The 24,796-nt window shown below is 32.9% G+C and overlaps 1 protein-coding gene and 1 long non-coding RNA gene across 2 annotated transcripts in view; both read left to right on the forward strand.

The window, feature by feature from the left end:
• Positions 1-24,796, forward strand: part of LOC128214186 (atrial natriuretic peptide receptor 1-like) — a 51,579-nt gene that overhangs the window by 20,770 nt on the left and 6,013 nt on the right. The window contains exons 7-16 of the mRNA XM_052920528.1: positions 11,001-11,073; positions 12,226-12,343; positions 13,284-13,370; positions 16,906-17,049; positions 18,214-18,335; positions 19,975-20,177; positions 20,899-21,012; positions 22,471-22,590; positions 22,824-22,917; positions 23,992-24,079. Of these exons, the coding sequence (XP_052776488.1) occupies positions 11,001-11,073; positions 12,226-12,343; positions 13,284-13,370; positions 16,906-17,049; positions 18,214-18,335; positions 19,975-20,177; positions 20,899-21,012; positions 22,471-22,590; positions 22,824-22,917; positions 23,992-24,079 (1,163 nt within the window). The remainder of the gene's footprint in view (positions 1-11,000; positions 11,074-12,225; positions 12,344-13,283; positions 13,371-16,905; positions 17,050-18,213; positions 18,336-19,974; positions 20,178-20,898; positions 21,013-22,470; positions 22,591-22,823; positions 22,918-23,991; positions 24,080-24,796) is intronic.
• LOC128214187 (uncharacterized) lies at positions 1,546-5,247 on the forward strand. Its single transcript, XR_008257877.1, has 3 exons — positions 1,546-1,628; positions 2,954-3,032; positions 3,784-5,247. It is a non-coding gene; the product is annotated as an uncharacterized LOC128214187 (long non-coding RNA).

The raw sequence follows: 24,796 nt of genomic DNA on the forward strand, positions 1-24,796 counted from the left end.
GGGTTTCCTCCGAGGGTAAAACTGTTGCCCTCGCTAAAATCCCCCTGAGTTCCTTCGAGTGGCTGGCTTAGCGCCGAGTTTAATATGAACGATAGCGTTGAGAATCGTCCGATTTTATGATCCCGTGGCGGAACTCCGAGTCTAATCAGATAAGCAAGAAATCATTCTTGTTTAGAAGTACATTGTATTTATTGTTATGCTTATATGCACATTGTTAAGCGTAAAAGATTCTTACATGTACCAACATTTAATTTGTATTTATGTCAGTAAACGCCAATTGAATATTGTCTTGAATTATAAACATTGAATCATTAAAGTATATCCACTAAGTTATTGCATCATGAAGCAGCTGACTATTTACACGATTCTGAACCATGACCTCTGACGTCAAGCACGTGATCAATACAATGTAGAATATACTATTTATTATTGGTGGTTAAAAATAGCCATGACGTTTCATGGAATTTTCCACAGAAAACGAGGCAAGAAGGCCTTCAAAACCATACGCTGTGAACTTTGAACGCGTGTTTGACCTCCTGATTTTCCGAAAATGTGTAACCTAGAATTTCTCGGAAGAAATGTGTTTATCAGTCATTAGCAAAGATGCTTGTGCAACTAGTGAAATACGACTGCATTCTTGTGGTAAGCTAACTTCATGCAAAACGGGCAGAGGAAAAAGAATAATAGCAATTTACTTGAGCCGTCATAATCGGTTGAAAATTTTAATAAAATAAATATAACTTAAGCATATATTCTTATCTAGTGTCCGCAGAGTTTTGCGGAGTTAACCCCTCCGAGGAACGCCGAGTTCGTTATTCTTCGATCGACTGATTACCCTCTGAGGGCCTTAAATTCAAACTCCGAGGAACGCGGACAGTCGATAAAATCATTGTGTTGGCCGCGATAGCAAAATCCGCGGAGGGAAACGGAAAGTGGGTCTAACTCGTTAAGTGTACTGCATGTCCCCCCTTTAGCCGAAGACTCTGGGCTGTCTCACAGCTGTAGGGGAATTATGGAACCGAAGCCCTTACAAAGGGGAAATTTGACAGAAACAGGGAATTTTGATTAAACACAAATAATTCTTACCGTGTAAGTGAATTGTTGTGTCATATACACAACACTTTAACATTGGTAAAAATAGGATTCTAGTGACCCAAAAATGCATATATCTGGGCTATTTTTTGTCCAATTTATCATTATTCTCTTCATAACAGGACAACCTTGGAAAGTGGAATTTTAATTCAAAATTCAGGAAAATATATACGTTTTAGCCCTAAAATAGCAATAACAATGTGACGTTGTATTTTACACTTCCCTATTCTGCACAATGCTAATACCATTCCTCACTCTAATGGATATTACTCCTGCAAACATTTATACTTGCTGCCGAAAATGGTACCAAAATTTTCATGAATAAATTATCTATCAACTGTAGTACGGGTTTTATCTAATTATGAAAAACAAAATAAAACGAGCAAAAAGTTTCACAAGCATTTTTTGTAATATGTCATTTTTCTGCCGGTCTTGGGACGTTTTGACTGACATTTTATACTTCTGATTTCGGATATTTGAAGAATTGTTTAGATTGTCAATGACTTTACAAGGATACATTGACGTCTCCTGCATCGGTGAGTATAACTTTTATGAATTATTATGTAGTTTTTCTGCTTTTATTTTGACAAAAACTAAAACAGGGGATAAAACATGCTGATTTACAGGTCCAAATCGAAAGAGAACAACAATGCATCATCGAATTTCTGAAAATTCATTCATTTATCTACACAGTGATATTATCCATTTCATTCAGTAATCTGTCGCATTTTTCCGCAAGGGCTATTTATAAACACATCGTTTCTAAGAGTAGCCAAAAATAAGAACAATTTGATGAATCATAAGGCGTGCAACCTTAAAAGCCGAGAGTATCCGAATTAACCAAGAAGGAATTGTTGTTTACTTTAAATGCCAACCTCTGTAAAAAGTAATTTATTTTGTGTAAACATTGAGGTAGGTTTATGAATATCATTGTTTTATTATATTTAGAATACTATTTATTAGGGGTTGCCAATTCTTTTGCATGAAAATTGGTCAAATGTTTTATAATTTAAATAAATAAGACATTTGCAATTGTTTTTATTTTGGATATTGTGATTTGTTTTAATGAAGTCAACAGACCGGGTTCTTTAGGGATCTGGTCACTTTCGGTTTCAAAACAAGTAAATAAACTAATGGAGTATTGGCAGTTATTTTTTATTAAAGCCATTCTAAATAATTAATTAAGTCTGTCAAGCTGAAGTTTGTTATTGTTTATGCGCATGTTTCTGCCAATGGCAATTTGCCCGACAAATTCATATTTAATTACTTAAAGGAGCTCGCCAACCAAAAATCAATTAATCAAATAACAACGCCAAGTTTCCATTAAGTGTTTTATTGGTTAATAAGAAAAATGCAGGCTGGTTTATATATAGGCATTTCACAATTGAAACTAAGAAAGTAAGCATTTTTTAATCTTCTAAACAGTTAATTGGATGCCTACCAATTTTAATTGTTTATAGATCATACATTATCACCAAGTAACTAATACTTAGATAATGATGGGAAAGTTTTAAATTAACATATCAATGTTTTAAGCTGTAAATTTCAGGAAACATTTTTATGTTCTGTATAGTTACCTGGATTATAAAATCATTCTCTGTAAAAATTATTCAACTTTTCAAACATTTTTAGTCTTCAAAATATTGGAATTCCTGTTATGATAGGATTTCAATTGTTGTCATTAATTTTCAACTCAATGTTGTGATTATTCATTTGAAATGATTTTAAACTTCACATTCCATAAATGGCTGTTCTTACTTTTTGACTAAATATTGTGAGTATTTTTACAATTCATGGATGGTCAGTTTTGTCATTTATTGGTCTTTTTTCCCTTTTTTATTTAATCTTTTCTTCATTTCAGCCAGATATAAAGCCATAGAGTACATTCATGCCACTCAAATTCAGCCACTCAGAATGATGGGAAGAATTGTAGAACTGAGGTAACTTAGAACTAAATGTATGATGCATATTTACCAGAGAATATTTCATGAACATGCCATTTGCTTAATTTTCTTTGTAATTATACCTTATTGTAAGTTATTGAGAACTCTATATAAACTGTGACATTTTGTTTGATGACACATCTTATTATTTGTAGAATAAATTTATGCTTTTGACATTTTTCTGAGCTGTGAAGTTAAATTGATTCTTAAATTGATTCTGATAAATACCAAACTGTGTATAGACATCTAACCTCAATACATATATAAATACATAATTGTCCCTCTCTGAATAATACATAATAATCTTTAAAATGTTTCTTTTTACTTTCAGTTTCACTCTCACCTGACTGATGCAGATTCAGTAACCTAATTGTATGAACTTTTTTGTCAAATTGTATTTTTTTGCTCTATTAAAAATCTAATGTTGACCTTTTTGAGGAATAATTTGGAAAGGAAAAATAAATTATTATGAAGAAATAGTAATTTGCTATGTTCAAAAAGAGGACAAAAATGTTGAACAGTATGGAGTTTTAAATTAGAAAATCCTTACTTCTCTCTGTATGTATGTCAATTTTATTAAGATAATATCTGGTAATATAATTTATTCTCTTAATTTATTGTGATAAAACCTTTTTACACTGTATGTATACATCTGTATATATGTAAGTTGCCATATAAACTGAATGTATGTAGTTTCTTTTGTGTACATGTGTATTGAAATCAACACATTCCTTTGTTATATTTTCAGGCTCATGATGGTTTCTGAGAAAAAATCAGCTTAGTGTAATTTGACAGTATTTTTTCAGTATTTGACAGTGGTTCTATCATGCAACAGTCATACCATGAAGTGTCTCACAGATTCTCTCTCAATTCCTGCAATATCCAAGATTACAGTGTAGTGCAAAGAGGATTAATTTTCTTACCATAAGAAGTATCTGCACTTCCAAATACCCCGGTACAGCATGAACAGTTCCTTCATTTTTTGAGTGATTATAGAGTGAAAATGTTTCCATATAAAATTTTGTCTTTTTATGTGTAAAACTTCACATGTTATGAATGGTTACAAATACATGCATGAACATTTTGATTCCAACAATTAACCACAAAAGTATTTTAAATTTGGTTTGAAACAGAAATATTGTCCTTATGTTTGTTTCTAAACAGTAAGTGGTATTATTCGTGTTTATAGTTTCCATGTCAATTTAAAAAAAAGGCTGTTCTTTTAAAGATGCACTCTTACTCCCACATAAGATTTACCACAATTAATAATATTGTTTTATTATTCCAAAAAGGATGAATAAATGTCGAAAACAATGGTTCTAGTGAAGGATACCTATTTTAATTTGAAGGAAATGTGCATAAAACACAGTATTTCTACCATTTGAGATCATAGTAGATCATAGTAAATCTTTTAGCATTCACCAATCATTTAATATTTTTCCATTTTCGGCTATTAAATACACGGTTACAATCTTGTTATCAGTACTAAATATTTACCATAAATGAATTATTAAGTAAGTAGTTAAAGGGTTAACAGTCAAAGTATATGTTTGTTATACATGTGTATGCATTGATATTGAATAAGTGTGTCACTTTAAACAGTGTCCATGGTAACTAGAGTCTAGTTTTCTTAGGAAACTGTAATTGTTGTCTAAAAACCTTATTTTTTTCAATGTGATACTTTTTTAGCACATCCCCTTCAGTCAATGAAATATTTCTGTTATTTTTTATTCATTTGGTCATACTTTGTATACAATTATATTTATAATTTAACCTTGTAAATTGCTGACAATCTCATACTTATATTAAAATATTCAGAATTGATAGATGGGTTGAAGTTCACCTTTTTCACAATCGTCAGGCAAACCAATGCAATATATACATAATTCTTCTTTTTAACTAAAGCGATGTTTTTTAGCATTTTTTGTATTTTTATTGAATGGTTACCATGGCAACTAATTTTTTGTTTGCCTTTATTCTTCCTATTTATAATACTATTAATTGTAAAAATGCAACAGTCAAGCAGTGAATGGAAGAATGTAAATGTTCTTTGACTTTTACCTTATTGCTAGCTCATTCTTCAAAATATACGGCATTTTTAAAATTTCTTAAAAATATACGTTTTTCATCATATATTTTTTTAACGTGAAATAATTTGCTTAAAACATTGTTTAAGCTCTGATATTTAGGAATGTGTATTAAATTTATAGAAAATAAACAAAAGGTGTTGTTTTACATTATTTATTTCATTAAAATTCCGAAATTTTGAATTTGACCTATTTGGGCAGAAAAATTGATTGATTTTTAAAAATTGTGCATATTTGAGTTTGTAATGACGTAACCTTTAAAATGATATATCACTTGACTATACCGCATGAAATTGTATTTTTACGTTGTTATTGCTACATAAAATCATTAGGACAGTTACAGCCATACCCAGGAAGAAATTCTTATTTGTGGCCTCTGAGTCGACACATTGGAGCTTTAAATAAGATCAGCCTTAAGATTGTCAGCTATCAGCCTGGGAATTTGTTAAGACGCAAGACTGATTTTTACACGTACCATCATGTTGCATTTCGCGCAGACTTTCAGAGTACATAATTATGTAAGACACATAATATGTGTCAATGCCTGTAAAAAGGGATACAAAGGTGCAAAAATGACATTTGCTCTTTTTGGTAGTTATTTATAGAGTACATCATTAGAAACAATTTGGCGAAAATTTGAGGTCAAAATCTTAAGTACTTTTGTTGTTATGACGATTTAAAGAAGCACAGGAGTCGATCAATTTATAGATGAAAGTGTCAAAAAGTGGCATATTTTTTAGATAAAGAAATAAAACAACACATGTTTTTTTTTATGTCTTTATATAATTTGTAGTTATATATCTTACACAAAATAACATATTATTGAACTGGTGACAAAATTCTTGGAAAATTATGATTGAAGTTTTAAATGGCAATCAAAATGTTACCATGACAACCACAATACGATGCAATTCAATATTAAACGTAAAAGGGATCACACACGCCGCTCTTAAAAAGTACTCAAATAACCTAAGCATTGGCAGACACTTTATTAAAAATTATTCAAAATGTTTAAGACTTTTGTTGCTATGGTGATTTAAGTCCAAGGGGGGTCAGTGTACAAAATCTATTCTATTATCGAAATATTAAGAAAAAGTACATCCATAAATAGGTATTTTCATGTATCTATGCATTTTGTAGCTATGGTTATTATACTCATTATAATTTCACTAATGGACAATCCTGTAATAAAAAACAATAAATGTAACAAATATACACAGAAACATTGCCATGGCAACAAAAATACAAAGTAGTGTATTTATTGTCTCTGTACATGTGTTTGAATCATTATTTCTTAAAATATTATAAGTTTACATAATGCAATATTGTATTTATATATATAAAACATATTACTACACTAAGAAACAAGTTGTAATCATGGCAACCACAAGTATCAATTTTCAATACATTACATGTACAAATCAATTCTAGAAGAAAACTTAATGAAAATAAAAATTGATGATATTAGCATAAAAAAATATCACTGCATCATTTGTTAATTGTCAATGTTACTGTAATTTGATGAAAAAAGGTTATTAGGGTTCTAGCAAGAGTTATGGAAGGTTTCTGCACCCTGTTCTTTTTTGGAAGCACCCGACATGAAGAGTAAGATTGGCAACCTCCTGCCTTCATAGAATTAAAAGCTTAAGACAGTCAAATATTGATTTTGTTTTGATAACAACTTTATATTCACAAGATTATAAATACACACAGGCTTTAAATATTTGGCACTTGAAACCTAATAGCACTTCAATTAAACATTATACAATATTCCTAACATTTTCTGTAACATTCAAAATGTTAAAATTCTTCACAGATAAATGAAGGGTGTCCTATTGAAATATGGAAACCTGTCTCTTTTCTGTAGCTCCCTATCTTTCTTTAACCTGGCTAAACCCCTAAGAGGTTTGTTTATATAGTTACAGTAAATATCAGCTTCTAATTCCTGCAGATTTCTTATACTGAGAAATAATGTTATTACTTATTTCTGAATGACAAACGCTAGTCCAAACAAACAGCTCTAAAAAGTTAATTAACAGGTTGTACAGTTTGTTCAATGCTTTGGTTGAGACTGTCTAGGGCACACTGTCTTTTTCAGTGTCTAATCTGCTGTATTCTCTGATCTTGTCATGTTAATACCACTGCCATTCAAGATCCATCCCCTTGATGAAGAATTCGTAAAAGGAGTTCAGGGTACACAACTGCTCTAGTTTTCATCAGGTAAACTAAACCATCACCGATGCATCAAACCTGCACCGCACAAAGCCAGGCCTGTTTGCTGAAAGTATGGATTGATAGAAATTATGTCTAGATCAGTCATATTTTGACATCACAAAAACACACAAAAAAAACAAGCTTATATAAAGATCAAGATATCATGCCAGTGTTTTGACAATGTCAGGAGTTACTTGGCTAGTTTAAACAGCTTTTATTTTTGTTTAACATTGTTAAAAATTTGAAATGTAATATAGAAATAACATACTTTTGAAAGTTAACATATGGCAGATTTCACAAAAAAGGCAATTATTTGGCCCATTTGCTTTCATTTATTGTTATTGCATGTCAACGTCATATATACAGCAATTGCCTTTCCCAACCCAATAAGAACACCTAATAGAAGTGATTTGTATTAAAATAATGAAAATATTGTGTTAAATAAGGTAAAAAAATGTAAAAATATGTCGATATTTAGGACAAAAAAGACAGAAAATCTTCCCGGTACCAATATACCACTTTTTTGAGGATGCTTTTCAGTAACATCTGGTAAGTATTTTATTCTTGTCTGTTGAATAATGTTTGCAAGAAATGTTAATTAAAACAATAATATATCTAAAATGATTGCATTTCGTTCGTAATATACTTAAATTTTCGGTAATTGCGCATGGTGATAACGTTACGGTAATCTGTCCTCGAATTGTTGTGTAACATTAGCAGACATGATCCACTGCTAACTGTTTTAAGCCTAAACACACCTTTATTAAATCACTGAAAACAAAGACTACCGTGTCCGATAAAAACAGTATTGCATGTAACAAGAAATTGGTCATTCCCGATCATAAAGTTTTTTAGGTCTAAAAATGTGTTAATGTTACTCAAAATCGATTCTGTCCCATTTTAGCATGACGATAGCACCTTTTCTATTCGTGAATAATTTACACCGACTGAGGGTTAACATCCGGGTAGCGATTACTTTTATATTGGACTGGTTCACAGTTGACATTGAAATGATAAAAATAGTGGTGAATACCGTTGATAAAAACTTAATCCAAGTTTGGCTCATTCTGTCCTTCGATGTAACGTTAACATTATGTCACGCTAGCATTAAGACAAGCGCTTAATAAAGCAAGAAAATCGTTGAAATTTGATGACTTTCCCAGAGTCAATTATTCGAACATAACAATGTCGTCTGTAAACTATCGTTTGTAAGTATTCATTCATTAGGTACGTAGTTTATATTGAATTCATACCGCTTTTGTGTTTGATATCGTTATTTATTGGACAGAATTAAGAATTTTTGTGATTATCAATTGACCGTGTTTATCAATCATTTATATAGTTTGTTTTATACTGTATCAAGCTCAAACAGTCTGTGGTAGGTCTGTATTTTAATTTGTTGTGAAACATTCTGTCCAACTGCTAATGTGACATACTGCTAATGTTACTCATTCTGTTTTGTGGTAACACTAGCACATACTGCAATTAGCAATTTATAATATATATGTTTAATATCAAAGGTAATGATAATTGCACCATACTAGAGACATTTATATTACCACAACAAAACATTTATGTTTATAGCTTATCTGATCTGATATAAAAAGAAAACCTATGTTTGCAGAAAGCATTTTCTGTCTTGTTGTCCAATTAGGGTTTGTTTCAATAAATTTATTTGAGAAAAACGAAACAATCTTTATTTTTTGTCTGTACAATCTGTTTTATAGATAAATGAACCATTTAGTGCAAGACAAAATACTTCTTTGGATCAAAATATTAAAAAAAACAAGTTTTTACCGGCAATATTGTAACACTAGCACAAATGGTATGGTGATACAAAATTCTTTTTTTTATAAAAATGCATGAATAAATCATTGCAAATGTTCTAAAATATGATAGATAAGAAATTGCTGTAAAAGATTATGTTGAAATCACAAATCTGCAATAAATTTTAAAAATCAATATTCGCCGGGAACTTTTTGGTCACCAAAACGTGAAATCTGCCATATACATTCTTCCTCTGGCAACAGGTATGCAAAGATGTATTTTATCAATTTCAACAGTTATTGAGTTATGGTCAGGGTTATTTTGTTTATATGTAACTGACACCAATTAAACGGCTAACGCTGAGGCGAATACTCTTAAAAATCTAGGGCTCAATTCTGTTAGGTTAAGTATTTTCAAAATTAAAGTACTCTACTTTAGGGTTTAATGTGAACATTTTATTAACTACCTGCTAAGACCAAAGTGCCAATTTCGGCTTTTTATCTCCAAGCCATGGTACTTGAAGAAGTGATCATCATGCTCACAACAGTGTCTGCTCCCTTTCAATTCTGTCTCATCGAAGAAATAAACTGCTTGTTGTCCTGCAACATTTGATACACATCTTTATTTTATACATGCTATTTTGTTTATCTAAAATATTGCATGATTTCAGAATAAAATATGGAAACCAGTTAATTATTCGGTATTACACAATATGTCTTCTGATTACGTATAACAAGGTTGTCATGTGTGCAACCAAAAATCTTCTCCTTGTTTATTAATTTGTGAACTTAAGTTATAAATAACTAAAATGTACCCGAATGCTCTGCACATACTCCAAACTACGATGGCACCGCATTTCCATCAAGTTTTGAACAATATTGGACCAATCGGTTGGGCATGATTGGGGAAGAAGACTGGCAGGCAATGTCCCAACTGTAATGGAGGGTGCCGGGCAGGTAACATGGATACTGTCCTGAAATAAGATAGCAATATGATGTTATGTAGTGCACTGTGATCTCTTGTCAATTCATTATTGTTGTTATCAAAACTCATAAACAGATTTCAATTATCTACAATGTTATCGTGGACAGGTTGAGTTTTTCAAGTAAATGAAGGTCATTCATAAGTTACACAAATCCTTATTAAAATGTCATCAGTGTCGTTGACATGTCCATCGGGAACACTTTACTCCCATGACTACAAAAACATATGACTCGGTATGATGAGAAATTTATATAATTATACAAGTTCATTCATTATTATGGACAATGTGGTATGGAAATTAAATAAAACCGCCAGTTCAAGCCATTTGTTTACTTCCGGGTTTATAACAATTGACGAATATTTTCGCCTTTTTCTATATCATTTTAACATAATAAAATTTAATATTAAATTTATACAACTGCAATGATATTTACCTGTCAAAACTTGACAGAAGCATCCTCGAAAAGCAGCAAATGAAGACAAAAAACGTAAATGTTTGAAAATTTCTTGTTTGTCAATTACCAACCGGAAATTACGTATATGCATACAGTAAGGGAGATAACCTTGTTGTTATTATACTCGTCGCTATCGGTAACATCGTTGTCGGAGTATATGTATATTTTATGGATGCAATTTAAACAATTGTGGTACGTTAAAATTTATAAATCTAACAAAGAAATGGTGACTTATACCAATTAAAGTCAGTGAAATAAATCAACAAAACTTTAAACACGTTTTTCTCGAAATTGAAATTGCCGACTTTGTACCCCTTTCTACAGGCTTCGTCACATATATCTAAATATATGTATAACAAACTCCTTATTTATTTATGCATTTAATAAAACTGAAAAAGATATTGCTCAAAATTTCAATGTTCATAAAAAAATGTTGTCAGCAGACGTTATTGTTTCAGTACATGCAATGGCAGCGAAGAAAACTGCTGTGGAACGAGGACTGGATCATTCCACCAGATAAGATTACCGAAGGTATAAAAATTACGCTGGAATTTTTTTTTGCCTGACTTTTAATAAATTCAATATCATCTTTTCCCATATAATTGAGAAATGAAAATCACTTGTGTTTCCATTATGAATTTGTTACTAGTAGTTTTTATTAAACTTTGAAACTCATAAATTTGCAATAAACTTAAAGAGCGCTTTTCAAGCTGCACTTACACATATTGACAGTTTTTATACGCCCATCTTACGATGGCCGTATTATGGGAACACCCATGGCGGGCGGGCGGGCGGGCATCTCCACAATGTTGTCCACTCTCTAACTTGAACATTTCTCATCCAATTTCCACCAAACTTCATGAAAGTGTTTGTTGGTGAAATATCTAGGTCAAGTTCGATAACCAGCCAAATCGCTTTAGGCACTCCAGAGTTATGGCCCCCTGAATTTGTCAAAATTGGCCATTTTAGCTTTGTCCGCTCTCTAACTTGAACATTTCTCATCCAATTTCCACCAAACTTCATGAAAGTGTTTGTTGGTGAAATATCTAGGTCAAGTTCGATAACCAGCCTAATCGCTTTAGGCACTCCAGAGTTATGGCCCCCTGAATTTATCAAAATTGGCCATTTTAGCTTTGTCTACTCTCAAACTTGAACAGTTTTTATCCGAATTTCACCAAACTTGCTACTATAAATGTTTGTTGGTATATATTCTTGGCAAAGTTCTATAACCAGCCAGGCTCTTCAGGATTATGGCCCTTGAATTGGTCAAAATTTGCCATTTTTGCTTTGTCCACTGTCTAATTTGAACAGTTATCATCTGATCTTCAAAGGGCCAATGTGACAGTAAGTTGTCTTAGAATCCAAGAAATTATTGATGGGCGTATTTTGTGAGTGTCACTCTTGTTACCAATTATTTTTTATTTGTCTCGGAATCAGCTGATTATATTATGCCTTCAATTCAGTCATAAGAGAACTAGTAATAGAACAGATCTCAATTGTTTGGAAAACTGCCGAAAAATTCATTTTTCTTAAAGCATTAGCAAGGTTTTTAGCCATAAAACATCAATTTTCAAAAGTAAATATGAAATAAGCCATATTTTACATCACTGGTTTCTAGACATTTACACAAAAATAAAACTTCTCAGATAACTTCAAACATTTTTGTCCCATGGATTTGAGCAGATGAGGGCCTACGAGGAGCTTTCGGCAGTATGGTTGGCAGCAATATTATCAGGACAGATAACCAAACGAGCAGCCTCAACGTTGGCATCAAACAAGTCTTCTGCAGAACAGCACTCTAGTAAGAATATTTTTCACCAGAAGATAGTCTGCTGAATGTTAATTCCAATTTCAGGGTTATAGGAGTCTGGGAGTCTGAGAGAATCCCTCGTGACAGCCAGTTTAAAGTGTGGAACTGAGTTATTACACTGCAATTTTGGAGTAAAAGGACATAAATTTTACTCTAAAATTGCAATGTAATAACTCAGTTCCACACTTTAAACTGGCTGTCACGAGTGATTCTTGTGTCAAGGTGAATGAGGTTTTAGCCTTGTTTTTTTGCCATGGTAACTAGAGTCTAGTTTTCTTAGGAAACTAATTGTTGTCTAAAAACCTTATTTTTTTCAATGTGATACTTTTTTAGCACATCCGCTTCAGTCAATGAAATATTTCTGAATGAATAAATTATCTTGAAGTCATATCCTGTTATACATTTATGACATATAATACAAGTCATATCCTGTTATACATTTATGACATATAATACAACTTATCCATTATTTACGTCATTTTTATGAAAAATGTCCTACGTAACATGAAAATGTCCTGCATAAACAATAAAGACGTCAGACAAAATGTCCAGCGCGTCAAAAAAGTTTTTGCGTACACTGATCTCAGACTCCCAGACTCCTGTAACCCTGAAATTGGAATTATTCTTGTTAGTTACTGGAATTTTCTTTGAATTTTAAAACTTAATAATTAGTAAACATGTTCATATATCCAAGAATATTAAGGTTACCCTTCAAACAACTTGTATTTCCTATTTTCTCACTCTTGACCAGTGGTAGTCTTCAATTTTGGTCAGATTCAACGTACCAGTAAGGTTTAGAGAAACACAATATGTTCTAGAAAACAACTGCGGGGGATATAGCCGTCCTTTGGACTGCCTTGTTTATTATTTACATGAAAGCATCATGCGCAACATGTTAATCTAAAAACTACAAAAGTATTCTACTATTCAGTGATGGTCGTTCTTGTGCGGTGAGACCAGTAACAAAACCAGAGTTTAGCCTCTCAAAACAAGTCCGGATTGAAGTAAGAGCTGTCAGGTAAGGTCTGAGGCATTTATAAATCCATCAAACAAGTTTGATAACCAGCATGATTAGCTTTTGAATTTATGACCTTGAATTGTCAACATATGTTTGTTGAATTGTGATTCAACTCCCCATCAAGTTTGATAACCAGCAAGATTCATCTTATTACCATTGAATTGTCAATATTTGTTCAAAATCATCTTGTCAACTCTCTAACTTCAGTAGTTTTTGTCCAATCTTTATCAAACTTAGTAACAATTTTAAATTGTGATTTTACTCCCTATCAAGTTTGTTGACCAGCAAGATTCAGCCTTGAGTTTATTAGCATTAAATTGTCAATAATTGGTTAATACCATCTTGTCAGCTTCTGAACTTGATTTTGTCAAATCTTTACCAAACTTAGTAACAATTTTAATTAGCATTATAATCCTCACCAGGGGTCGACACTAACCATTTTTCCAAGGGATCCCGAAGGGACCCCAACATTTAAAAACAGGTGTCCCTTCCTGAAATTAGGAGTCCCTTCCATTTTTACATTTTTTTCATTACTTAACCAGTTTTAATATTAAATTTAACATGCAAATACAGTGTATTTTAAACACCATATTATACATGTGTTCAATGAAAAGTTAGTAGCGCAATGTCAGACATATAATCCTCTGGCAATGGCAAGACTGGCAAGAGGAAGATTTGGGTCTCCTAGTCAGTAGATTGGGTTCAAAAGCGGCAGAATGTCTAAGTCCCTTTTGTTTTCAGTCAACAACAAAGATGGATACAATGTAAACAAAAACTTGATGGTTGGTACTATTCAGTCTGTACGAAAGTCATTATCACATTGCAGGATACGAGGTCCTGCAATACAGTCTACATTGCAGGACCGGACCAGTGTTTGCAGGATCAAAATTTTTATGTACATTTTAGTGAAAGTCAAAGCTTCCAACAGGGTCTAAAATCCAAGTCAATGACTCTTGAGATCTGATTTTTAAGAGTCAATATCAGATCTTCAAGTGTCATTGTTCTTTTTTTCTTAATACTTGGTCTTTCTTCATAAATTATAGTTCTCATCTGTCATAAGATGGCATTGCATGGTACATGATTATCCATATGTCCAAAACTGAAATAAAAAAACCAAACAAATCCAGTGTTTTATTATTAGTATTATCAGCTGTATTAATCCACTTTTCATTCTAGAAAAATCTCAAGTAAGAGAAAAAATTTTTTATCAATATAACTTAATAGTATACCCGTGCTCCAGTCAGTATTTGAAAAGGGTAGGGTGCTAGGCTATTAAAGGGCACTTTTGATGCGCATTGAATGACCCTTAATGGGGCATAATTGCAAGGGCCATTGCTCAATTCTTAATGTGTATGTGTAGTAACTACTTTCAATACTACAGTAATCATAAGTTTGTTATGAACAACTTAGCTGTTATTTTTACTTTAATTAGTGTCAAAATTATGTATATTTTGTATACTTAAATTTCTGAAATTTTGCTCTGTCAAACAAAAGGGCACAGAAGGGTGTGGTAAAAAGGCAGCAGAAGGCTGGAAAAGTACAGCAGGGTGCCACACCCTGCTATATAGGCCTAGCTGGGGCACTGGACTATACCTTGTTGTCTTATTTCCTGCTTTAAGGTGGTTAAAAAAATCCCAGGGTCAAAACATGCAAAATTATGTTCTGACACTTGTGAACGTATTTTTTATTTAATGCATGTTCAGTAAAAAAGGAATTATGCATGTTACCCTATGCATCAGAATCCTACATGCAACAGTGATTGTTGAGTTGCACAGACACCTCTCATTTCTATTTTCAGTTTCACTTTCATGTTTTTCATTTTGTCCGGAAGCAAACAAAAACATTCAACGTTCCTATTGTCAATATTGCAACATCGTTTTTATTTTTTAATAAATGGCATAACAATAAAACAATAATAAATCTATAATATTACAGAACTTTACTGTACACTGAAAACGTTTTACGCATTCTTCTTTCACTTTCATTAAAATTGAAAGAAGGTTAGCGTGCACCTGTTTCCCGCGCTTTTTAGACCATGTGCTATGAAAAATGTTTATTTTTTTCTGTTACACATTAAAAACTAATACAAATATATATATTATTTAAATTGAAATAGACATGGTATAAAAGAACAGAACAAAATATATTTAAGTATTGTTGTTTTTTAAACCATCGTACGAAGCAAAAAAGCCGGAGGTATCCGTTAATTTGCATAATGGGCGGAGTTAACATGTCATTGAGTTTGAGTGCTGCTAATTGACATGGAAACCGTTCAGATTCCAGATCGATAATCAGTTGTCACTTCGGGTGTTAATTACTCTTGACTTTAATTGATTTAAAAGGCATTTAGATCATGCCTTGCGGCTCCTTTCAAATGATTAATATTACACATTTACGAGGCGTCATTTTCGGGTCATTTAAGATTTTTGTGCGTCAAAACCCGGGGAGCTCAGGTCGATAAACGCCCTGATTAAGTTGGTTTGATCAAGTAAACATAGGTTAGTTAATAAAATTAACATGATACACGTTTAACACATATTTATTTAATCATTTTGCCCCACAAATTATTGCCGGACACGCGGGCCTACAATATAGCTGCTATTGTCGGACCTCGCCATTTATTACCGGCGGGAGCCGAGGTCCGACGAGCTTTCGTACAGACTGCTATTTTTAGATTTTCGGAAAATACGCAAAAAATACGTCATGGTTCAGGGTCTTGTCATAAATATGTCAGTGCTTTTGATTAAGAAACAGTTGGAATAATACATTTGGCTTGTGAAAACACAAGTTTATATTTAGTAGAGCTGCTGATCAATCAATCAGACTGCCCAACAGGTGAAGTGTATACTAAAAGAGCAGACGACCGAAAAATTGTGTATGCTAATTTTTCGCGCCAAAATTTCGTAAAATTTTATACATTGATTGCATTAATAAAACATTGGGAATTTTATTTCTATATTGTATTGATCAAAGCATAAAACAAAGAATGTGGAATAGTAGGATTCTGGTATTTGTGCCGTAAATGTTACTGTAACAACTTGAAGGTCGCATCATTAAGGCATCAAAGTCAGTAGTGTTGGCATCATTTTGGGCAGTTCTGAAACATAAGCAAACTAATTCAACATAATAATTGTACAGATAATAAAAGTCTGTCACCTTTGACCTTGTTGATAATGTAAACAACAAAATGGAAGTGTTAACCCGCATGCGCACTGTGAAATGACCTGTGTATTTATAGATTCATGACGTAACTTATAGTAGTCAAAAAGTCAGCCATATTTTCGTTTTGTGTGCAACGTATTATTAATAATATCATTTTTATATGCACTTTTAAGAAATTTAGGGGGACCCAAATTAAGGTAATAAAAAAATGAAACGCAATTTATTTATTGATATTAAGCTTTTATCGGTCAAAATTTAAGTGTCCCGACGGAATACCAGACTTCGAAGTTCAGGTGTCCCTCCCGAAAAAACCCACACAAAAAATAAGTTGTCTGCAGTATTGTGGTAAACATTTTACTCTTAATTTCACCAGGGAGTGTGACCATGCGAACTTGTGCAAGTTTGTCGGAGCGTGCATTGAGGTCCCTCACATGAGCATTTTGAGTGAATATTCGGCAAAAGGAAGCTTGAGTGATGTTCTTCTCAACGAAGAGGTTCCTCTTAATTGGGCCTTCAGGTATGACTGCCTTCCTTTTTTTAAGGAAAATACATCGTATCTTAAATGATTTTTCAAGAGCCATAACTTTTTGTCAGGGTTGCTTTGAAAGATTTGACTTTTTTCTGTATTTTATTGTTTTGCATGCATGTTGTTGCAGACACAAGAAAGGTCTCGTGCAAAAGTTCTATTAAAAGTTTTTATTTGATAAAGCAACATTCTTTAATTAATTTGACCAAGAGTTAGAAGCCTTTTGGTGTCACTTGAAATAAGCAACATATATATGGGTATTGCTGTTATTGTTGGTGTCAGCATTAATGACATAATGATCATCTAAATCCTGTGCAGACAATAACTTAATTGCCTATCTTCAAACTGTGATGAAACCTAGTGATAGTGCTTATGGGCATAATAACTCGGTGATGTTTGTTGGTGCAATGAAAAGTGTCCAGTCATTTAAAAAAAAAAAAAATCCAAATATGTTAAAAACTGTTTCCTCAAAAGTATGACAAACAATGTATTTCTTTAAAAACTAGCAATTCTTCACAATATCACCCCTAACACAGTATGTAATAAATGGAAAAAAAGAATGTACATCTTTATAAACAATGGAAAAAAAACACTGCCTACCTTCTCAATTGGCAAAAAATTCTGAAATTTTGGAAATTACAAAATCATGCAAAAATAGCTAAAATGAAAGCAAATAAGCATGTTTTGACAGATCTGGTTATATACAAGATTGCGTTTGGTTTTCAAGAAATATTAAATGAATTTTTGGAAAATTTGACACTTTCGCAGCAAAAACAGCTTTAAGAAAGCAGTAAATTGTACTAAGAAAAATCACTGATGTTCCTCTAGATCATCTATTTGGCATTTTGGAAAACAGCTACCTTAATAACCTAAATTTGTATAACAATGACTTGAAACTGCAAATTATAAAAGAAAATGCAGTGTGTCTTATGCTTATATTGCAGCGTATTGTGAAAGATAGATTAAAAAGATAACAACCATGGTAACGAAAAAACGCGGTGCATAGCAAAATCTGCCAAAAACACATTTGTTTGGTAGTGTAACTTCATATCTTATATCATCATTACTTCAGCTTTTATTACCAAATCATCTTGAAATTTGGTGGCAGTATTTGTTGGCAATATGTCATAGATAAAGTTTGTCATTTATGTACAGGTTTTCATTTGAGGGTGACATTGCTGGCGGTATGAAGTACCTTCACTCGCGTGGAATTATCCACGGACATTTGAAGGCCAATAACTGCGTTGTGGACGACAGATGGACAATCAAGATCACAGGTTTGCTTGAACTATTGGCATTTTGAAAGTGTGCACTGTAGTATTGGTGATTTATATGACTGCAATGCTTTTTCTGTCCATTTTTGAAAAAACACCCTAAACATTTTGGGAAGAATTGCGTGGCGAAATGTTTGCCAAAATTGTTATAGTAAAAAACAAAACTTTTCAGTCTTCTACAAATGCGGATATTATTGAATATTAGTTTCTTTTCCCTAAATCAAAAGACCTGAAAAGGCTGAAATATCAATCCTTGGGTTGTATATATCTATTGCAATAAATCATGACAAATAATATTTTATACTGATCTCTGAATGTGATGAAATTCAATGATTTCAGAATTCAATAACCCCAAAACTTTACATTATATGATTTATTAGGATGTTGATTGAACCTGTACAGGTAAAAAGGCTTTCATAAAAAAAAACAACAAAAAAAACAACTTTGATTGGGATTTTTTTTTTTGAAGCATGGGAAAAATATCATATAAATTATTTTGCTTTTGGAATGGGTCTGATAGTCTAGTGGGACCCGTGGGTACTATATAGTGGGGCCTGGACCTTTTTCACTAATGAATATCTCACAAACTTTAAGTTATTCCATTTAAATATACAAAACACCCAAGAAAGGAAAATAAAAAAAGGAAAGATTCCTGTCTGTTCTTTTCTGTAACAAGTTTTAATAACTTAGAGGATGACCGACCAATTTGATACTGCCTTCCTAAGATGGGTTTTGTGTATAAATGGAATAGCCCTCAGGCATTTAAGGTCTGACACAGCTTTCATTACATTGCAAGTCTGAAACTGTCTACAAATCATATATAATTTACAAAATCCAGTGTACGCAGAAAAAAAATGGACAGGCTGGACATTTTGTTTGACATCTTATAAGTTAACGCAGAACATTTTCATATTATGTAGGACATTTATTAATAAACTAGGAAATACACAAATGAGTTGTATTATATGATATAAATGGAACACAGGATATGACTTTAACACATATTTAATCAATGACATGAAATCTTGACTTGTTACCTGATCAATTACACATCAGTTAGATAGTGGGCAATAAATTGTGTAATCTTCCTCGCTTATACTTCCAAGTCAATATCTGAATCCAGTGCAGTCTGCGTCATTCGCCATTGGTGTGTCCTTTTTGCATATTGGATGTTTCACAAATGTACTCCATCTCCACTTGACGGTAATTAGATAACTCAGCGCTGTCACCAGTACTTAGCATTGTAACACATTTTAATTACCTTCAACTGATATCTATGAAAGTGTCATAATTAAAACGAGTTTGGGAATACTTGCTCACAATGCAAAAACTACGTTGAATCGACGTCTTTTCAGGAAATACCAGGTAGCCGCGTTTTAGTTTAATCTTTATGTGCATGTTATCTACACAGATTATGAATATATACATCGCTTATGTTTTCAAAAGGCTTCATACGCGATGGATATTTCAATTTTGTATATCATTTTGACACTGACAAAAATGTCTGACAAATATTTCCTCCGTTCTTTGAACATATGACGGACAGTTTAAAAATCTACCAGCAATGTCCAACTGTCCGACTTGTTTTTTTGTACACTGAAAATTATTCCAGTTTTGCCAGTAATTTGTTTCCTTCTGTTAGATTATGGTTTGGAAACTCTACGGGCCAATGTCCTGACTGACAAAGACGCGATTGAAGAAGCTAAATACCAGCAGTTGCGCTCCATCGTGTACGTTGCTCCAGAACTTCAATCGGAAAATGGTGTCAAGGCCTCTATGGAGGGCGATGTTTATGCTTTTGCTATTCTCATGATAGAAATTGCCTTGAGAGCAGACCCTTATGGAGTAAGTTTTACCGATGGGCTTTCATTTTTAGTATGTATGTTTCGAAAAAAACGATGTGGTAATGTTGAAGCCTTGGTGTTACTGTCGCTAGCATGCATAACGTCTGCCATAACTGTTCAAGATATTCAAATAAAACTTGGTACACATGTTACCATAGTCAATACAATTATTTATAGCAGGGCACATAACTCAAGTTTGGATAATTATTGAGTTATGTCCCTTTTTCGACTGGAAGAAACATTCAGTAAATCTTAAGCTTTTATGCCGCAGTGACACAATCCAATACAGCTTTTTGCTGTCTTCGTTGAATCAATAATGAAGATTAATATTTATTGGAAATTAGGACATGGTGTTTTAGAAAAGATAAAGACTATAAAGTTGAAACACTGCAAAGATAATCATAGTGACACAGTTAAAAGAAATGGACAGTTAAAATTCAGTCAAACACTTGCAGGGACTGGCAAAAAAACAACCTCTAATCCTCTAATCTCGAGAAATTTGAGCCAAGCGTAAATGCTTACATTCAGTAGAAAGAAATCGGTCTATTACGTCCAATTCGAGGTAACAAGGAAATCAAGCCAAGCGAGTTTGAGACAACAGGACTTAGCTGTAATATCAGTGGCAAAATTTATTGCATATTTATGAAGTTGCTAGATTTGTATGAAAATAATCTACTACAAAAATGTACAAATTGAGACTTTGACCTATGTTCCATTTTCAGGATGAAGATGTTTTCAGTCTGAAGTTTCCATGGCGACCTGCACTCCCAGATTTTCACCCTGACAAGTGGGAAAATAAAGAAGACCGATGCCCTAGTCCTGTGCCATATAATGAAGTAATGGCCTGACCCTTAAGTTTATTTTAAAGAAAAAATTGACATACTGGCACATCGCTTTGTCTGTTTCTTTTGGGCTGATAAAATCTGCACGTTTGTATAAAAAGATCCATTTAAATGATGTTTAAATCGTATGAGAAACTAAAATAGTGTGGATTTTAATTCTATCAATTTCTAATTTTAACTGCAGTAGAGATATAGGAATAATTGTTTCATTGTAAGATTGTGATATATTTCACTGAGTTACCACCACAAGCATAACCATCTGTGAAATATTTACTTTTGGTGTTCACATGGTGAAATCTTACACTGAAGAAAACAGTTTTTATTTTTTTTTTAGGATTTGGCCTTAATAAAAGGGAATATTAAAAACACAGTTAATTGTAGTTTTTCAGAAAAACTTGCCAAACTGTTTAGAAGCGTTATGTCATTTCCAAAATGCAGGCTTTCAAGCGGGCCATTCTTTTCCCTACTTTTTTTTGTTAGGCTCCTACTTTTCCCTACTTTTTCTTGAAAAAGCCCTACTATCCCTACTTTTTTGTAGAAATAGTTTGGGAAAGGATAAAACAGTTTTTAATTAAATGTATTGATTGAAATAATCTAAATCTTGATATTAGTAAGAAGCCATTTCAAGTATTTTGTAGGATTAGTTTGATGCAGTAGGTCTCCAGTGCTGCAAGAGGGGTTCTATGATGAGAATGAGCGGTTCATGTTGACAAGTCAGAGACACCTATTCCAGGGTCATCTCCTCATTCTGTGACTGAATCCCTCTTGAAGCACTGGCTTCTTGGTAAAGATAACTGCATGTACATCACAATTGATTAATAGGTTTTGTAGTCATTTATTTGCATCCAAAAAGATAAGTAAAGAGCCCTACTTTCCCTACTTTTTGCTCTTAATATCTCTATTTTACCCTACTTTTTCAAAAAGATCCTCCTATTTTTATACCTACTTTTTGGTTATTGGTCACCTGAAAGCCTGAAAATGACATCCCTGAAACTTTGTCTTAATCCGGTGCTCACAGTTGATGAACTTGAAATTTCAAAACAGTGAAAAATATTAAATTGATATTTTCACTGTTTGAAACAATAATTTCACTGATAAATTTATAAACCACTGGAATACATACAATAAAACACCCTATTGTTAAATTCCACTGCTAAAACTCCATGTTTCACCAAAAAGACAATCATTGAAATAAGACTTTTGAATGATAAAGCCTGAATTCATACTATATAGCTTGGCATCAAATTTTTCAACAAGCCCTGCTATATAAAATTCAGAATTTGAGCAAGCCCGGAAGACATTTTACCAGTGCAGGGCTTGCTGGCTTTTGTTAAATTCAACCACTGAAAAGAATATAAAAAAAAATCACAATAAATATATTGAACAACATTCAAGTAAACCAGATCGCTTCCCATCTCATTGTGCTATTAATCTAGTTAATTAATGTTTCAGCTTATTATGCAATGTTGGGACACTTCCCCTGCTTCACGCCCCACATTTGAGAGAGTGAGAGCAGCGATCCGCAAAATCAACCCCAGCAAACTGAGTGCCGTAGATCTGATGATGAACATGGTAGGTTTTAGATTGTTTTAATTTCACATCATCGTCATTTTTTCTCGATTTTTAACCAATTTTTGCCATATATTGGTCAACAAATTTTTATTAGTAATCAATTGTGTCCTTGTCAATTTTATGATCACAAATAATTGAAGGAAACAGGCTATGGTACTTTGGTCCTAATATTAGCCATTGCTCAAGTTCATATTAGATGACTGATGTCATCCAGAAATTTTGTTATGTTTTAGATGGAGAAGTACTCCAAACATCTGGAGTCAATAGTTGCAGAAAGAACAGCAGACCTGATGGCTGAAAAAGCAAAGACTGACCGTCTGCTTTATAGTAAGAGTTCATCTAACAGGAGTTTTAGCTTTTCTGATTTGCGAAGGAATAAAAGTTGGGTACTATCATAGCCTTGGTGATGTTGTTGTCCTCAACATTGTGCAAAAATTTACATAAAAAAAATCTAAGATACTCAAATAAAACTTGGTACACATGCTGCCAGAGGTAAAGGTCACATTCAGGGTTATTGATCAAATTTCCTTGTGTTTTGGCTTGTCCTGGCTGTAACTTGCCCATGCCTTGGGGATTTTAAAATGATTTGGCACAAATGTTTACCATGAGAATCAGATGTGTCGCTTGTAAGATCCGAGTCAGTAGGTCAAAGGCCAAGGTAACACAAGAGGGTCATTGATAAAAAATCCGTTAATTTTGGCGTGTCCAGGCTGTAATGTGGCCAAACTTTGGGAGTTTTTAAAATAACTTGTCACTAATGTTCACTGTGAGATGTCGGTGCGTCAAGTGCATGACCCTTGTATTAAGGCTAAAGGTAAAGGTCATACTAAAGGGTCATTGCTCAAAATACCATGTATTTTAGCTAGTTTGGACAGTATTTGTCCCATACATTGAGGGATTGTAAAATAACAGAGCACAAATATTCACCATAAGAAGACTGTGAGTCAACCCATAATTGGTGGGTCAAAGTTCAAGGTCTCATTTGGGGAACATGGGTCAGATTCTTTTGTATTTTCCTTGTTTGACATGCCACCAATTATATTTTCAGTCAAAGAACAATGCCAATAAAACATTATATAAGCATTATATTAAAAAAAACCCAGAACACTAATGTCTAATGCAACAACTTTTTACTATTTAGCGGCAGGCTTGACATTTTTGGTGTTTGGCAAACAATGCTCTACTCTTAACAAAGGGAAGCATATAGAGCATGAAGCGTTGGCCTTGTCAATTTGTATACTTTTCCATTCAATTTGCCCTTACCTTCTGATTGCGTAAATTAAATATCTGCTCATGTCCCATAGCGATGTGTCTGAGATTTTTTATAACTGTCTTTAAAAACCCTAAAATGGTATAATTTACATTTAGTGCTTCTGATAGTATGCATGCTATTGATTACAGGTATGTTGCCGAAACAGGTGGCTGATGACCTCCGACAAGGAAAACTCATTGAAGCAAAGTTCCATGATGCTTGTACCATTTACTTCAGGTAAGAACGGCTTTATAAAAAGAATTATAGATCACCTTTAGATTTTTTTTTTACAGGACAGATTGACATGTTTTATAAACTTGTCTGGGTTTTTTTTTAATGAAAAAGGTGGAGGTATTATCATAGCCCTGGGGCACTATCATACAAAACTTCCTAAGTCATTTGCTAACTCAAGTCTTTATTTTAGTATCTCTAGTAATTTGAAATAAAAAATGTAGGATTTCTAAAAAAACATTATTTTCATTGACCTCATTGAAAAAAACATACCTAAATGTTAAAAACACTTATACATTTCTTTTAATTTGACTATGAAAAGTTTAAGAAATCAACTTAAGATAGTTAATGACTTATAATGCTTTATGAATATGGCCCCTGTTGATATTGTTGGTGGTAACATGTGGCAGCATTATGTAAAAACTTTTACCAACCATGCTCAATATCCAAATGAAATTTGTTGCCAGAGACCATAAGGACTTGTATAGCAAGGCCCGTAACTCTGGCTTTGAATGCACAAACACAACAGGAAAACTGCTTGATTTGTGCAAGAGGTAATTACTATGCACCATCCATATTAAAATGAATCGGTTATAAAATATCTGACACAAACTTTTACCAAACAAAAAAGAACAACTTTCTTTTGGAATTTTTAAAAGTGGTAGTCTGAATATTTTCATGTTATTGTACTGGTTTAGGCTTGTCTGTTTTTCAAAGAAATTA

This window comes from Mya arenaria, chromosome 13, assembly GCF_026914265.1.
Source record: "Mya arenaria isolate MELC-2E11 chromosome 13, ASM2691426v1".
In the NCBI taxonomy this organism is placed as follows: domain Eukaryota; kingdom Metazoa; phylum Mollusca; class Bivalvia; order Myida; family Myidae; genus Mya; species Mya arenaria.